This window comes from Propithecus coquereli, unplaced genomic scaffold, assembly GCF_000956105.1.
Source record: "Propithecus coquereli isolate 6110/MARCELLA unplaced genomic scaffold, Pcoq_1.0 Scaffold299, whole genome shotgun sequence".
NCBI classification, from domain to species: domain Eukaryota; kingdom Metazoa; phylum Chordata; class Mammalia; order Primates; family Indriidae; genus Propithecus; species Propithecus coquereli.
Genome location: NW_012148607.1, coordinates 3,293,260 through 3,311,238, shown reverse-complemented (window position 1 = coordinate 3,311,238; position 17,979 = coordinate 3,293,260). Strand labels below are relative to the sequence as shown.

The 17,979-nt window shown below is 46.9% G+C and overlaps 1 protein-coding gene across 6 annotated transcripts in view; it reads right to left on the bottom strand.

Annotated features, from left to right (window-relative positions):
- Positions 1-17,979, bottom strand: part of ERI3 (ERI1 exoribonuclease family member 3) — a 130,962-nt gene that overhangs the window by 86,802 nt on the left and 26,181 nt on the right. For 4 of the 6 annotated variants that reach the window (XM_012649012.1, XM_012649008.1, XM_012649011.1 and 1 more), the window contains 3 exons: positions 12,942-13,058; positions 5,938-5,997; positions 535-626 (listed from right to left, as the gene is read on the bottom strand). In XM_012649012.1, coding sequence (XP_012504466.1) covers positions 535-626; positions 5,938-5,997; positions 12,942-13,058 — 269 coding nt within the window. Of the gene's footprint in view, positions 1-534; positions 627-5,937; positions 5,998-7,005; positions 7,061-12,941; positions 13,059-17,979 lie in introns of those variants that run through there. The other 2 variants (XM_012649014.1, XM_012649010.1) reach the window with 2 other exon arrangements.

Here is a 17,979-nt window from a genome sequence, read left to right as displayed (position 1 = left end):
TATAATAGTTAAGAGCAAGGACCCCGGAGCCAGGTTGCCTGGGTGAATCCTAGCTCTGTGTGTTTTTAGGCAAGTTACTTAACCTCTCTGTGCCTTAATTTCCTCAGCTATAAAATAGGAATAATAATACCTACTTCATAGGGTTGATAAATACGTTACTATTTCTCATTGCATAGAGAAATACACTATGTATTTGGTTAGAAAAATTTTTTCAAGACCCTCTTTTAACTCCTTCTTTCCAGGGAAATAACATACAGCCCAACAACTGGAAGGGCTGTCATGAGCAGTGAGACTCGGCAGAGGCAGGAAAGTGCCAACAACAGCAGTCCACGTAGGGTCTTGACCTGTACACACCCTGCTCCAGAGAGGCAGAAGGCAGGGCTCCCAGCTCTCTTCTAGCCCTGGTAGCCTCAAAAACCCAGGGAATCCCTGATCTAGCTGCCCTGTAGGCTTGAACATTTAGGCTTCCACAAGGCAAGACCTGGTCCCACAGATTCCAAGCCCTGCCAGCAAAGTAGCCTTTCTTATACTCACATGACTTTTAAGTCCCAGTCTCCACAGGTGACAAAAATTGACTTGACGTTTGGATCTAAGAGGCCTTCCTTCGCCATCCACTCATCGACCCTCTGAAAAGTATACAAGAACAGATGAGATTTTCCTTTTTTTTTTTCCCCTGAGCCTGTGAAGAGCCACAACAGTGAAACGCAGATAAGCTGCTTGTAATCAGAGCAGGAGAAAATTGTAATCTTATCCAGCCATGGCTCCACTCTGAGCTCTTAGCCTTGGCTTGGAACTGCGGAGGTACTTGGAGGACGATCCCTTCAGGGAGATCCCACAACCCCTCCACTTGCCCACTGTCTGGCAGCCTGCCCCAGATCCCAGCAGGTCAGTCCAAATACCTTGCTCTGATCCGCTTGTTACTGTCATTGGTCCTCAGACAAAGGCCTAGCCCAGCACAGACACATGGCTATCCTGGGGCCACGAGAACAGGCCGGAAGGAGGCCCCAAGCATGAACTCCAATCCACTGCTTCATTCATTCACTTGTTTCTTTTACCCTTCCACCAAATGTTTGTTAACGATATTTATAAATTAGGTTATTTACCAAATGAAAGTGAAGAAAATTTCCACCTTCAAAAGAGGCCCCTTTCCTGGGCTGGAGCCCCATCCTGATGCCTGGGATAGTGCTGCCTGCTCCAGTTGCTAAAAGCTCCTAAGCTGGCCCCCCAGCTGTGTATTTCTCCTCTTGCTGGTTGAGGATTCAAATTCAGCAGAATATTTGGAAGGCTCAACTCAGTTCCTACAAAGGCAAAGAAGCTGCTCCTAAACACACGTTAAGTCTTTCCCTTTATCCCTTTGATCAGTTTTATTATTCACACTCACACTAGAAATACAAATACTAAAAACAGTATATAGCAAGAGAATTATCATAAAGAATTCATGAAGCACTGCCTATTTTTCAGAAGATCCCAGGCATGGAGAGGGAGTGCAGCAGATCACACCACCGCTCCTACTCACGCAGGAGGATTATTTTTGTTAAGGCTATTTCATATAGTAGCTAAAACGCAGGATTGAAAGTCAGACACATCTGGGTTTCAACACTTGGCTCCTCCATATCCTGGCTGTGTCACTGATGAGAAGTCATTTAAAAGCCATTTAACCCCTCTAAACCTCAGTTTCCTTCATCTATAAAACAGCGTAGAATGACTAACCTCACACAGTTGTTCTGAGAATTAAATGTGATAATGTATTAAGTGCCTACCACAAAATAGATAGTAGGCTGAGAAGGGGAGAAGGGCAGATCATCACAAGGCAACACAACAGGTGCAGCAATGGAGAAATGACCAGAGTGCTGTAAGACCAAGAGGAGGAAGTGGCTAGCTCTACCTTTCACAGGGAAAGGAGCCAGAAAGGCTTCACAAAGAAGATAATTGATCTAGGGACTTGATGATTGGGTTTGCTTGATGTGGGGGAACATATAAAAGGATACTACAGGCCGGGCGCGGTGGCTCACGCCTGTAATCCTAGCACTCTGGGAGGCCGAGGTGGGTGGATCCTTTGAGCTCAGGAGTTTGAGACCAGCCTGAGCAAGAGCAAGACCCCGTCTCTACTAAAAATAGAAAGAAATTAGCTGGACAACTAAAAACATATATAGAAAAAACTAGCCGGGCATGGTGGCACATGCCTATAGTCCCAGCTACTCAGGAGGCTAAGGCAGAAGGATCACTTGAGCCCAGGAGTTTGAGGTTGCTGTGAGCTAGGTTGACGCCACGGCACTCTAGCCTGGGCAACAGAGTGAGACTCTGTCACAAAAAAAAAAAAAAAAGGATACTACAGGCAGAGGCACAGGCATAATAATTTTATATTTGTGAGGCAATTACCTGTTTAATGTCTGCCTTCCCTGCCAGACTATAAGCACCATAAAGGCAGGAACTCTGTGTTACTCACTGCCTTAATCCCACCCAGCACAGTACTCAATAGGTACTTGCTGATTGACTGCAAACCTGAGTAGGCAAAAGTTTAGTGTGATCAAAGTCCATAGTATATAGAAAGGAGGGACAGGAGATTGAGGCTGAGAGACTAGGTTAGGACACACTGTGAAGGGCCTCATGTGCTCAGGCAGGTAATGGGCAGCCCATGGACATCTTTAAGTAAGATTACTTCTAGCAGGTGTAGGCTGGCTCCCTGGACATCTCTGAGATGCTAAAGGCCTGGCCCAGGCTAAAGCAGTCCTTGAGTAAGCCATCTTTTCGAGTTCCATGGCTACGGCAGTTGTACCACTCAGAATGTCAGAGCTGCTCCCTAGTGCCAGACTGCATAAACCATATCCTGGCTGTGTCTCCCCAGCAGCTAAACTCTGGACCTTCCACTGCTGAATGGTCTGTCCCCCCAGACACTGTGGCCCAACCTTTTGCATGCGCATGCACGCACAGCATATACACACATATATACGCACGCACGGACACACCTCTAAATCCTTTACCCAGGATCACCTAAAGAAAATAAGACAGGCTTTACATAAGAAAAGAGGTAAGGCTGGCCAGGTATGGTGGCTCATGCCTGTAATCCCAGCGTTTTGGGAGGCCAAGGCAGGAGAATCACTTGAGGCCAGGAGTTTGAGACCAGCCTGAGCAACATAGGGAGATCCTGTCTCTATAAAAAATAATAATAATAATAATAATAATAAAAATAAATTAGCCAGGTGTAGTGGTGCATGCCTGTAATCCCAGCTACTCAGGAGGCTGAGGCAGGAGGATCACTTGAGCCCAGGAGTTTGAGACTACGGTAAACCATGATCACACCACTACATTCCAGCCTGAGCAACACAGCAAGACCCTGTCTCTAAAAAAAAAAAAAAATAGGTAAAGCGAACCTCTTGCTCCAACTCACTGACCTTACATCCCCAAGGTAAGTGCCCCACATGCTAGAGGGGCTCCCTAAGACCCCAATTCCTGCACAGTGGAAAAGAGAGCAAGATACAACAGAACTGTCAGGAGGCCACGCCCAGCAAGACCAGGCCTTCACCATGGGAAAAACTTAATACTCACTGGGGTACCTGAAAGCTTAGGACACAGGCCATTCACTCATTTAGCAAATTTTTAGTGAGCAACTTTTACTATGAGTCTATCGAGGAAAATGATACTACATTTGGAATTAGGCCTGTCCTTTTCTTCTCTGCTTGAATGAATAAATGGTTGGAAGAATCACCAAGACAACCTGATCAGCTGGACCAGCCATCCCAGTTACTGAAGGTCTAGGGGCCTAGCCTGAGCTCTACTTAGAACAAATGAGTCAGGCAAACATCTAGGTGGCTGCCTGCTCAGGGCCATGGTTGGGACAAGAAATTAGCTCTTTAGCTCTATAACCAACTCAGGGCTAATAGGACAAAGCAGAGCCTGGTCTGGTCTCCCCTACTGCCAGGAACTCCCTATTCAAGCTAATGCCAGGAATCCTCCCCACTCACCCACAGAGTATGCAGAAGTAGCAGAAAGCAGCTTCCCGGGTGAGACTCAGGATCCTCTGAGCACCCTGCTCCAGGGCTGGCCCGGGGTTAGCAGGAAGTTGCCTCCTGAACACGTCTCCCCCTCAACTGGGGCCACTGAGAAAAAACCCATAACTTCAACAGCCCTAGTTTGGTGCTGCCCCAGAGCAAGCATCCTCCTCCCAGGATCTCAGCCACAGATGGCCAGGCAAAAGCTGCTGTCTTCTGACATCCCTCAGGAGCCATGCCCTGGCTGGAGATGCTGGCTGGGATGCAGAAGCGTGGGTCCCCACTTTCTCCTTGAGTGTCGTCTTACAGGGAGCAGTCCATGCTAAGGAGCTTTCTTGATCATAGAAGTGAATCTCCCCTCAAAAAAAAGGGTCCTTGGGCCGGGCGCGGTGGCTCACGCCTATAATCCTAGCTCTCTGGGAGGCCGAGGCGGGCGGATTGTTTGAGCTCAGGAGTTTGAGACCAGCCTGAGCAAGAGCGAGACCCCGTCTCTACTAAAAATAGAAAGAAATTAATTGGACAACTAAAAATACATAGAAAAAATTAGCCGGGCATGGTGGCGCATGCCTGTAGTCCCAGCTACTCGGGAGGCTGAGGCAGTAGGATCGCTTGAGCCCAGGAGTTTGAGGTTGCTGTGAGCTAGGCTGACGCCACGGCACTCTAGCCCGGGCAACACAGTGAGACTCTGTCTCAAAAAAAAAAAAAAAAAGGGTCCTTGGGGCTGGGAGTCCCCTCAGAGCTCATCTCATCCTCTCCCACTCTATACAGGTACCCCAACCCTGACCCAACCAGACTGGTCACAAAGCTTTGGCTCTCATACTCCTAGGGACACGGAGTGCACTCTGGCACTGAGGTGAGCCTAAACTTGCCTCTCTGACCCGGGCTCATCCTGAGGGTCCCCAGGAAATTCAGTCTGCATCTCCCCCATGGGACAGGATCTCTTGGCTAAAGGAAGATATTTTGCCCTCTCCTTGCCGCTACCCTACTTTCTCTAGGCTGCCTACCTCCATGCAGATGTGCCCTGTATTCCTCCAGATACTCTGTTTTCTCCTGTGCTTTGATAAGGTCTGAGCTTTGGGTTTATGGGTCTTAAAATAACTAAAGCACCTAATGAGATCCACAAGCATTCTCTTCTCCCCTCCCCCTGTAGAGGACATGGGAGGGGGACCTTCTCCCCCTGTGAAAACCTCCAGGCCAGAGGGGGGTGGGAGGCAAGCTGAGGCCAAGCACTGCCCTTCCTTATTCCCTTGGGCTAGAGCACAAAAAGCAGCATCTTAACCTTTTCCAGCTCCCCGAGGAGAACATCCTAGAAGTGTGGTCTCTGCCAAGGATTTTAAAGTCTTTAATTTGATTTCCCTCACATAGGCAATTGTTGTAATTATTCTGATTAGGAATCATTACCCAGTGCAGCCTCTGCACCCCTGACAGGCACAATACATCCAGCGGCAAGCTGCAGTGGGGCAAGCGGGCCCAGCCACAGCTCCTGGAGGAGCTCACAGCAAACAAAAGCCATCAACGGGGAGTTCTGGGTGAGTTAATGAAGTGCTCACATGCCACAAGAAGCCAACACTAAATCTAAACAAAAACACCTCCAGTCCCAGGGGCTTGTCCCTCGATGCCACGGCTCAGCTCCCCGACCCCCAACCCACCCGGCACAGGCTGTCCAAGCACCGGCCCACACAGGACCATGGGCCAGAAAGGGGTGGGGGCCCCTCCGCCCGACTCCTGGCAGCACTCGGACATCTTGTCAGTAACCCTGACGGGAACAGCTGGAGATGACAGATCAATGGTTCAATACTCTCAACAGCATGTCACTGATGTGACAGCAAATGTTATTCTAATCAAGCCATAATCATAGTCAAATTACACGGCTACATTCTCAGGAGGGGAGGGAGAGAAAGGCAGCAGAAGGGGTCAGAGGTCAGGAATTAAAGGTCACTCAACCTACCTCCAGCACTTGCTGCAGGCTTGGCTGACCATCCACCATGGCTTGAATAATCCCGGTGAGCTGAAAGGAAAGAGAAATAGCCAATGGGTGGAAAAGCAGGGCAGAGACTCACAGCTGAACTGTATCCTTTCCTTTCTGATTTTCTCCTGCTGCAAAGGGCTGTGACCTGGCACTGCTTTAGGCTCAGAACCTGACCAGAAGCCTTGGGAACAAAGTCCCAGGACACAATATGAGCTTCTCCCACAAAATCCTGCCCTGGGATGTGGGTAAAGATACACTTGCTGACCACAGGGTGTGTTCTCATACCTGTTTCAGCTTTCATTTTGCAAAAACAAATTTATTTTACATGTCTTTTGTATTCAATAGGCTCAATAACCTCCCACAAATTGCAATCTAAAGTAAATACAACTCGTAGCTTCACAGAAGTTCCTGCAAAACTTGCAGAGTGCTCATACGAAACAGGCGCCACTTGGTTTCAAGTCCACCCCTTCTCTGAGCCTCAGTGTGCAGTGTGACCCCTGCCACATTCTCTCGAACATCCGTGAACATCCATGAAGCCCCGCAGATGTCTACGCCTCACCCTGCAGATCTGGGTCCTCAATACCAACTAGCCACGCAGGAAACAGAGCCATCTTTAACCAATGGGGAAACCAAGACAGAAAGGCCTAATGCACAGAATCTGGTCTAGAGAACTTCTGGCTCACAGGCCTATGCTCCACCCAGGTCAGGTCTGGGTTCAAACAGGCTTGTTGTTTTGTTTTTAAGTAAAATTATCCCTCAAGCACAGGCTAGGGATAGACTGCCTACAAGGATCTAAGAGCATGAGGTCCCCATGTCCTGGACACCAAATGGAAATCACCATGCCCAACATGCCCCTGGCTACTTCCAGAAAGAGTAGTATCTTATGCTTGCTTGGAAACCTCCTTTTTTTTTAAAGGGGGGGAATTAAACTCCAATTAAACCATAATTACATTTAATGAATACCAAATACCCAACTCACAGAAACCGCCGGCTCTAAGAGGGAAGATTATTTTCTCATAGTGACTTACATGGAATGGTAATACACACCTTTTAGGGAAGAAATTTTCATTTTAAGAACGCTGAGTTCCTCTAGGTGGGTTTCTGTAGTTCATCAAGTCATTATTAGGTGGAATTTTAAGGAAGTGTAAGGACACAGCCACTCTATTTTATATTCCAGAAACTGTTTTTATATTAATCTGTATTTTAATTGGGTAACAGCTGCTGCCTACAGACTTCCCATGGTCTAAAAGGAAAATAAATTAGAAAGATTAACTACACTGTTGTTTTGCAAGGCTTTAACCCACAGCATGCCCACCCGGCTGGCACCTCCACACCCTTTCCTTGCTTGGGAGACCAAAGAACTGCCCAGCAGAGGGAGTCAAGGAGAAAAGATGGTTGCTAAGGGCTGGGGGGATGGGCATGGGGATGTGCTCTGGGTCAACAGCTTCAATAATCCTGCAGTGCAAAGGACTCTTCCTTTTATTTAGTCAACAACTATTCACAGAGAGCCCCCTATGTGCTGGAGCCCACTGTAGGAACCAGGGATCCAGCAGTGAAGAAAAACCTAAAAACCCTGCCTGCATGGAATCTGCATCCTTGGCACCCCCTGGTCCCCCGCACCCCAGAACCCAGAGCCTTTCCACCTTCCAGAGCCACAGACTGAGTGGGCAGTTGCCCTGTGTTTTGTCTCAGGGACACAGGTGCCAAACAGAGCCAGGAGCAGGCTTGTTCCCAACTCCAGGTCCCACATCCAGATTACTGGCTGACACCCATGAACCCACCACTGAACATTCCAGCCCAGCTTCTCTCCTGCTAAGTCCAGGGCTGAGACACAGCCTCAAGCTTAGAGCTGGGGCTTAGGGTCAGGACTAGCCTGGAAAAGAGGGTCCACAGCCACTCTCACTTCTTAGCTCCAGGGTCCAAATGTCAGTCTTGTGTCTGGTCTGAGTTTCCTGGGACAAAGTTAGGTCCACTCCTCTTGGCTCCCATCAAGGGTCACTCAGAAGAGCCAAATGCCAAACGGCTTCAAGAAAGTCTCACACATGAAATCAGTGCACCTTTGCCAAGAACCCTCCCTCTCTGGAGATGGGGCTTAGGTCAGTACCCCCACAAGCACCTGCCTTGGGCCCCAGAAAATCCACTGATGGGGGCGAGAAAATCACTACACCAAAAAGGAAACACAGGGTGCTGCTCAGATGTCTTGCTGCAGGAACCTCACTGCAGACTAGGTTGCCTCTTCCCACCCCAGGACCAGAGCTCCCACACCCTGGGGCGGTCAAAAACTCCACCCCAGTGCTCAGCAATCCTAGAATCATCAGCCTGGGAGGAGCCTAGTGAGGTCAGCTCCCTCTCTCTCGCTGCTTCCCAGGAAACAGGTATTTTCACTTGTGGCCCAGCAAGGCTCACAGCTGAGCCTTGAAGCGGAGCCTAAAGGATTTGACCTCAATCCCCAGAGACACTGGGCTTTGAGATGTTGGCTCAACAAGACACAGCCTTCTAGGGGAAGGCCTCATGCCCCTGTATTAATCCCTCCAAGGATGGACCACCTCTTACCAGCTCTGCCAAGACACTGGATGAAGAAGGGATGAAATTAAGAAAGTTAGTCCCTGCACCTGATACTAACAACCTATAAGGTACCTGTAAGACTTATACAAGAGGCCGGGCGCGGTGGCTCACGCCTGTAATCCTAGCTCTCTGGGAGGCCAAAGCAGGCGGATTGTTTGAGCTCAGGAGTTCGAGACCAGCTCTGAGCAAGAGCGAGACCCCCCCCCCACCATCTCTACTAAAAATAGAAAGAAATTAATTGGACAACTAAAAATATATAGAAAAAATTAGCCGGGCATGGTGGCGCATGCCTGTAGTCCCAGCTACTCGGGAGGCTGAGGCAGGAGGATCGCTTGAGTCCAGGGGTTTGAGGTTGCTGTGAGCTAAGATGACACCACGGCACTCTAGCCCAAGCAACAGAGTGAGACTCTGTCTCAAAAATAATAAAAAAAAAAGACTTATACAAGAAACTGTGAGGGAGACAGACATTTTATAAAATTAATACTGGGAAGTTCTATCTTAGGGCTAACTTAAATCCTTCATGCTATAGTTTAAATTCATTCCCACTTGGGTTAATATATGTTTGTAAAAAGCTTTCACATCCTCACAATGAAAAGTACTAGAGCAAAGCCAAGTATTATTAAGCTGAGAACCAGGGCTCACAGGCTAAACAGAGCTCTGAGACCTTAACCACTTAAAGCAGGAGAGGTGAGAGGAAGAATTAATGTGTGCTCTGTGGCTTCTTTCACTGAGGGATTACAGATTAACTCCCACTTCTCTAGACTCAGACACCACAAGGCAAGGAGCTTTTGACCCTGGCTGATAACATGGCTGGTTACTGAGATCCCCAACCCACACGAGGGCTTTGTCCAGGAACGAGCTGGCTTCATTATAAACACTAGCAACTACAGGAAGCAGCCCAGGAAACTCAGTGCCAATAGCATGTCAGCATCCAGCGCTTTCTCCTTTCACAGTTTATCTCCAACACAATCGTATTCTGACACCAAGACAGTTTGTTGATTACATAAGCACTTGTCTCTCGTGTGCAATCTGATAATCAGACCCACTCTTTCTCCTCAGACAAAGAGACCAATAAATCTCACCCTTTATAAATACAGGTGCAAGACAAAGCCCTTTACTGGCATTTAGCAAAATGGGTATTTTTCTAGTTTTTGCATGACAACAACAACAAAAAGAAGACTGCACATGGCCAGGACTGTGCAGCAGCCCAGCTACTAGAGACAGGGATCTATGAGTTGGAGCAGATTCTAGAGGTCACAGGGAAAGGACTCGAGAAGGAATGAAACACATCTCATCCTGTTAGAACCATGTCTCTAGGCAGACCATCAATTGGAACTAAGAAAGCACCTCAAGAAGGCTAAAGACATTTTCCTTACAGCAGTAAAACTAAGTGTCTGCATGTGGGCTACAGACCCAAGGCAGAATCTTACTTCCTACTGTCCAGCACTAAGCCTGCCTCTCTCCCCACACAAGAATGTGCTCATGTGTGTACATCTGTATGTGCAAATGCACATGCACACATACACACACAGGCTAGGGTTCTTAAGAGCTTCTTGTGCACAAGAGAGGAAATCCTGACAGAGGAGCTACGTAGGTATAATTTGGAGGTTTGGGGTTTGCTATAGTTCAGACATGGTTTGTCTGACCCCTCCAAATCTCATATTGAAATTTGATTTGCAGTGTTGGAGGTGGGGCCTAATGGGCGGTGTTTGGGTAATAGGGGCGGATCCCTCATGAATAGATTAATGCCCTCCCTCTCACTCTATTAGTTTTCAAGACAGCTGCTTGTTAAAAAGAGCCTGACATCTCCCTTCCCTCACTCTCTTGCTTTCTCTCTCACCATGTGATCTCTGCACATGCCAGCTCCCCCTCCCCTTCTGCCATGACTGGAAGCAGCTTAAGGCCCTCAACAGATCCAGATGCCTGTGCTGTGCTTCTTGTACAACCTGCAGAACTATGAGCCAAATAAACCTCTTTTCTATAAGTTACCCAGCCTCAGGTATTCATTCACAGCAACACAAATGGACTAAGACAGGGTTGTTTCTTGCACTTACTAACGGAAGAGTCTCTTTGGTTGGAATGACCTCCACCCCTACCCCCAACGGCAGCTACTGCCAGGTTGGATGAGGTCTCAGAACAATGCTCCCCCCCATCCTGTGTCCACACTTCTCTCTGCAATACAATTCCATGTGGTATGGAGATAGGGCAATATTTAGATGATCTGAGGTTTTCAAAACCTTTACTTACTCAAAAGAGCAAATCAGCACTACAGTTGCTTTTGGGGGAGACAGAAAGTAACTCCTTGACAATATTCATTCATTTGAGGTACACATATCAGGTGTTTATTTGGTACCAGACCCTAACGATGGCACGGAGATGGATAAGCTCTAGTTTCTGCCCTGAAGGAACTCACAGCCCAGTGAAGAGACAGATAAATAATTACAGTGTAATGTATGTGATCAGTGCTAGGATGGGGTGAGCATAATCCAGCCTCTGGATCAGGGAAGACTTCCCAGGAAGGTGACCCTGAGTATAGTTCTAGAGGACAGTCCGAGTTAGGGGGAGTAGAGTGGGAGAAGCATACAGGCAGAGGAACCATCATGTGAAAAGACAGATTGTGAGAGGGCAGCCTTTGGGTTAGGGGAGCTAGGTGAGAGATGAAGCAGGGAGATGTGAGGCTGGACAAAAAGGGATGGGAAAAAAAACCAGGTCCTAAGAATTTTGAGCTCTGGAAGGCTGAGACAAATGGGAGACCTGGTGCCTGCAGAACCACCACATTTTCACTTCAGAACAGGCTTCGCAACAAGGATCCCAACCACACTCCTACTACCCTCCAATTTATTTATCTATGTCCTTGAGTGAAACTTTCTAGAAAAAAACAGTTTTAATCACAGTCTCACAATCCCTCCTCCCTTCCCCGAAAAAAGAATTAGCAGCAACCCTGCTCTGGGAAAACCCTCTTTTCCCAATATTCCCGAGCATCTACTCCCACCCAGGGTCCAGTGTCAGCAGCACTCCGTTCCATTCCTAAACAGGTAGCAACCTTTCCAAAGTTTGGGCCTGCCTGTCTATGCCAGGCAGCCTAGCCTCACAAAGCTAGAGCCCCCAGGAGGAAGAGAAGGACAAGAGGATACTAGACTTTGAGGCCAGTGGAGGACTCAGGTAATTGGCTGGTTTAAAGGAAGGAAGTCTTCCCTTCCCATAAGGAAGAGGATTTTCATCATCATTAAAATGGTGATTTTTCAAATGGGGCAGAAAGGACAGATCAGCACCCCCTGCTGGTATAGGTAATTCCCAAGGGAAAGGGGAAACAAACAATACACAAGGGAGGGAACCAGAACTTCAACATCATTAGTTGGAGTAACAAAAGGCTTAAGAGACCAGGCACCTCCGCAGATGGATGCCTGCAATGAAAGGCCCACCTGGGTCAGGTGGCAAATACCAGCATCGAGTCCAGTAGCAACCCTCGAGACCCTGTATCTGGGCTACGTCAGCCTCAGCACACATTGAGCCCTCCCACCAGGGTCAGACAGGCTCATCCCCAGCCTCTTCCACACGAAGAAGATTGTTTGGGATTACTCAAGACCCTCTTTCCACTTATTTCATTTCCATGTAGAAGGTAGATCTCTAAAGGAAGGCACAAAGTCTCTAATGTACCTCAGCCACAAACTCTTAAAAGATTCCAGAAACTTTCATGTTTTCTCATCCCTCTGCTACCACGCGTTCTTAACCACACAGTCCTGGGAGTCAGGACTTTCAGGGGCTCCTCCCCTCTGCCAATGGCTCTTTTGAGCCTCCAACAAGGATCGAAATCTCAGTTAGTCCCAGTTTCACAATCTGGAAAATGGGTCAATACTAACATGCTGACAAGGCAGCCAAGTACAATACCAGCCTAGGATAAGGACAGCCTTGGCTAGTCCTCATGCTCCACTCAGAATGCCCTTCTCTTTCCTTGGTGACAGAATGTGCTTCCTGCAAACTCAACCTATGCTTCACGCAGGGCTACTTTACAAAAGGACAGAGTAACAATATCAGAAAGCTAAGAAAGTCTGAACATTAACTCTTCCTTCCAAGTGTCTGAATCTTCACCTCTTGCCAGGGCCCCAAAAGGAAATGGAACTGGAAAGAGCCTGAGCCCCAGAAATACCATCTTGCTCCTGGACTCCAAGTGCTCAGTCACCAGGATGGGCAGGGATGACAGGAAAGGAAAATGTTGGAGAAATTGGGACAGATTGTGTCACTGTTCTCTCTGGGTCCCCAGTGACCACAGTGGCCCAAGTGGAGGGCAGACTTTATAAAAAGCCACCTGCTGGATCCAATGTGCCTTGACCACTGATGAAACCTAAGCTCTTCCTAAGTGGCCTATATAGAGCACCAATGATCCCCTAACCCTTGCTGCCCACCTGCAGGGCCCTTACCTCTGTACAGAAGGGGGTAAGCTGTGGATGGACTACGGGCTGGACATACATGTGAAAGGTAGACTCAATCTCCATGGTGCGGCCATTTAGCTTCAGGATGGGGAATTCGATGATTTCCTGGAGACATAGAAAGGAAAAATAAGTTATTTTAACCACTCATTTGAAACAATAACTCCAAGTCAAGAAAGAATGGGTATTTTGGGCTCATTAGCTCCTGCCTAGCCAAACCCATGATTGAGTGAGACGGTGCCAACACAGTTGTAATCCTAACCCTCCCACTGCTAGCACCTTCCCAGGTTCCAGGGATGAGACACAGCCCTATCCCCAATGTTTCTGAAAAAGGGAAGGAAGACAGTAGTATAATCTGCTCTAGTTTCTCCAACTGGTTCTCTAGCAGAGGGCCGCTCACCTGGGCCCCTAAAAGTAGGCCCTCCTTCCCCTTGCCCAGGTCCCTGTCCTGAATGGGTCTGGATCTTCAGCCATACAGACAACTAGCCATCAGACCAACGCACAGATTTTCTCATATGCAGTTTAAATAGAGCTGGTGAATTTCTCCATTAGTTTGTATTTAAAAAAAAAAAAAGATACATAATAAATAAAGCCAAAGGGGATCCCAAGGAGGAGAAAACTGAATAAGTAACAGGAGCCAGTGCCTCAACTTTCTTTCAGGCTATACACCCTCCCCCCTCAACCCTCAACCCCCAGCCCAATCGCTTAGCCAGCCCTTCCCAGTCCACTGAAACATAATGGAAGAGAAAGAGGAGGAGTGACAATTTGTTTGGTGTCTCTAAGATTAATTTGTCTCCGTTATTTAATAGAGATGCACAGCACCAAGGTCCTGGTGTGCAAACAGGCTTGCAGAATGCTGGCTGTGCAGCACGCCTCATACATCGCTCCTGGGAAGGGAGGAACGCACCAGAGGGGGGAGAGGGCAGGAGAGAGCAGGCACGCACCAGAGAGAAGAGGGAAAGCAAGGAGAGAGAATAAAAAAAATTATTGCTTTTTAATATTCAAAAACAGTTTGCAAAATTTAATCAAAGCAGAGGAAAAGCTAACATTTTTACCACTTTGACATTTTTATTAGCGCTTTCATAAATTTTTAAAACATGAATGGAATTAGTTTACAACACAAAAAAACTGCCCTGAAAACATCTGGAAGAGACAAATAGGAAATAATAAAAAAAATAAATAAATAAAAGCAAAATTCTCCCGGTAAAATTAGCATGTGTAAAGGGCCTTCACTGCAGAGCAAGAAAGGGGACTTTGCCCATTCAGTGGCCCCAGGAGTCACCTCCAGCAGCATCCCTATCCCAGGTCCCCATTCTGGAGAGGACCTTTCCAGTATCGCTAAAATCAAGGCAAATTGGTTCTCTCCACAGACTGCCTGGAGGAGCAACACAGAGCTGATGACACCTGACTGCACTTAATGAACTAATGGGTGGGAAAACAGAAGGAGAAATAGTCGATCTCCTTGATGTCCCAGGGAAGCTAGGTATCCTCCCCCCAAAACATACTCACTAATATTGGGCTTGTTTTTAAAGCATCTATTTCGATCTAACACATAACAGCAGGACTGAAAACCAAATCAAGTCAGTCAGATTTCATGCCAGAAAAATTCAAAGATTCTGGCTGCCTGGTCTTCATGCACTGATCCCCAGAGATGGGGAAGCTGACAGGAGCTCATTCCCAGGGATAGAAAGGGCACAATGGCTGTAAGGCTGAGGCAGAGGGGAGACAGAGAGGAGGCCCAGGCTGCTGCTTAGAATAGGTGACACCTCTCCTCCCAATTCCCTGGACCTTTTGTTCCCCACAAAGTATTACAAAGCAGATCAAGTAAAGGGGAGTTTTGCCCTGAATATCAAAATTGAACACATATACACACTAAATATGCATTAGTCCCCTGAAAAATCAGATATCCAAGATTTCCAAGAGCCAACTCTGAGGTGCAGCTCATTGGAGTCAGGCTCATCTGACTCCTGAGTTTCTCATATATCCCTCCTCTCCCACTAGGTAGAAGAAAGACTTCCCCAATAGAAAGAGCTCTGTAGTCTGGTGGGTTTGGCTGCCCTGGTGTCTAAGGAAACAAATACAGCCAGCTCCTCACTAACAACGTTAGCTGGGCCCACAATGAAATTTAACCTGTGACACAACTGTACTTTTCATTTAAACTTTCATTTGGAGAGAAGCAGTGTTTGGAGACCTGCAGTTTGTCCTGCTAATAAAGACAAGTGTTGGGACCTTTAAGGATGCCATTCATCTTTGGCTTTTATTAAATTCAATTTTCTTAAGCCCATGATACATTATGAAATTAGGAGTTGACATTCCTCTGGAAATAAAAATATCTATCAAACATAAATAGAAAAAAAACCTCTATTACCAAGAATTTATGGCTTAAAGTTGATCTCTTTTCACTTTTTTACAAGCACATGGTTTGTTTTAGATATCTGAAATGCTATTATAGATCTAGAATTTCATTAGTATTTATTATAAAACAGTACATGCTTTAGCTCCTGCTCTGACCAGCACCAAGACAGCAACCCCAGAAGCCTCTCTGAAAACTTGGCCTTTGGGTTTCTCCACTGCAGCTCAGTATTCAAATTTTCCTGCTACTGGCTTCCTCACCCATAGGGAAATGGAGCCAACCTAAGTGCTCAAAGTCAGTGCCACCCCTTCCCCAGAGGAAGAACAGGCTAGCTCAGCTCCATGCAAAAAAAAAAAAAAAGGGGATAGACCCCTGAAATGCCTGGGAGCCAGGGACTCAAGGCCCAGGACACATCAGATTGGGCCTGTCATAAATACACCTCTCTGATGTTGCCAGCCCATCAGCCAGGCCTTCTCTCCAAGACCAAGAAGAACTTTCAAGGGCCAGTCTCAAAATGTGATCTTGCAGGGGCCCTTCCTCAGCAGCATCAAGGAGCCTGCATACTGGCATATTCATGTGAGCCACTAAGGATGCAAAAGAGGATCTTCTGATAGAAGACCCTCTGGGAAGTCAGAGCACAGAGGACCTCACCTAGGTACTGCTCACCTTCCCATAGTGCCCAGCAAGCCCAAAACCTCAAAATACTGGCCCAAACAGCCCAGTCATGGGAGAGGAGCCCCAATCTGCACCAAGTTGGCACAATTCTGCAGCCAGTGGACCTGGGGCATGCCAAACACTTTGACAGTTCTTAGCTGATAATGATCAGAGACATAACCCCAAAACTACAGGTTGATGGCATAATTCCAATCCAAAGATTTGTGAAGATGTGCCCAAGTGCCAGCTTCTAGGTCCAGTTGCTCAGATAATGAAACTGTTATTCCTGCCCCTCTCCTTTCCCCTCATCCAATTCCATCCTTCCCCTAGGAAGAGGGTTTTTAGTAACAGTTTAGTGTAAAGGTAGCACTGGGAAGGAAGGAAGAACCAGTTTGTATTTCTCGCCCTCTTTCCCTCCCCTAATCATAGCTTCGAGATTCCTTTCCTATTCAACTAAACTACCTGAGCGCCCACTTTGTATAGGATACCATCAAGGTGTCAGAGTGGGATTTAGCAATAAAATGTAATCTCTGCTTTGGAGACGTGTATGGACTAGTGAGAGGAAAAGATAGGTGAACAAATAATGAACAGTGTGCTTTGATAAGTACTTTAGTGGAGGGACATAAAAAGTGTTATGCTTTTCCATTTACAAAAGGCCATTTACAAAAGTGTGCTTTCACACATATTTTCTTATTTTACCCTTATTAACCCTGGGAGACAGGTTGTATCATCATCACCATCACCATCATCAGGTCATAAACCAATACTATGAAGCATCTACTATTAATATTTACCAGGCATGGGCAGTGGACACACAGATGAATACAATGAGATGTGGCTCCTCTCTCTGAGATGCTCAAGTCTGGGCAAAGGGTGGAGAAGAGCTGTTCTCCAACATTCTCCAAGACACATGGAGAATGGAATCACTTTATTCCTTCTGTTTACTGTTTACTATGTGGCAGACACTGTACTAAGTGCTAATAGGCATGATCTCATTTACTCCTCCTAACAATTCATGAGGTGGGAATCGTTATTATCCCTATTTCACAAATAAACTAAGGCCCGAAGAAATCACTTGCTCACAGTTATACTGCTAGTAAGGGGCAGAGCTGGAACTCCAAATGGGGAAAAAGAGACTTAAAGACAGTAGGAGAACTAGAGGACTAGCAATTCAAAACCTGAAGGGTCAAGAGAGATCTGATTCTCTTAGTCTGAAAGGCTAGCTGTAGGGAACTAAGTCTACCGTCTCCTAGAAAGAGAGGCTGCTCTCATAACAGCAGTGAACGTGGACTGTCCAGGCAGAAAAGTCCAAGAGGATTGCTACTGAAAAGCCTCCATCGTGGGCAGAGACAGATGGCACTGGGCGCAGGAACCACACGCCTTTGGCCTGCACCTCCAGAACCTGGCTCTGATTCTGGCACACAGTCCTCACTCTTCTCAACTTTTGTTGAGCAAACATATAAAAGGGCTGATAAGTGGAAGATACTAGCCACGGGCCTTGCTCTAAAAGAAAACACTGCCAACACAGAAGTCTCCACAGAATCAGAAAAGAGAAATGATCTGCCTAAGATGACAAAGATGGTAGATGGTAGAGATAGGTGTCAAACCCTGACATGTAACACTCCAAAGCACTTTTCTACTAGGTCCACTCTCTCATCTCTAAGTGGTCTCCTTCCGCAACTGCTACTAAATCCCAGTTTTACTGAGGGTAACCAATTGTCCTATTTGCTCAGGACCAAGGGTTTCCCAGAACACAGGATTTTCAATGCTAAAATTGAGACAGTTGGTCATCCTATACCATCCACAAACTACCTATACCATTGGGCTGTCCAAGGGCAACGTACTATATATCCAAAAAACTGGTATGCTGATGGTGGATGGGAATTGGCCACAACTTGACAACTAAAGAGAAAAGCCTCAGAATTTGGATTTTTCAAAGTATCTAAGATTCCAAATCTATTATTCCTACTCTCTCCCTGCAAATCTTTTTTGTTGTTGTTGTTTTTGAGGGGAGAAAAGACA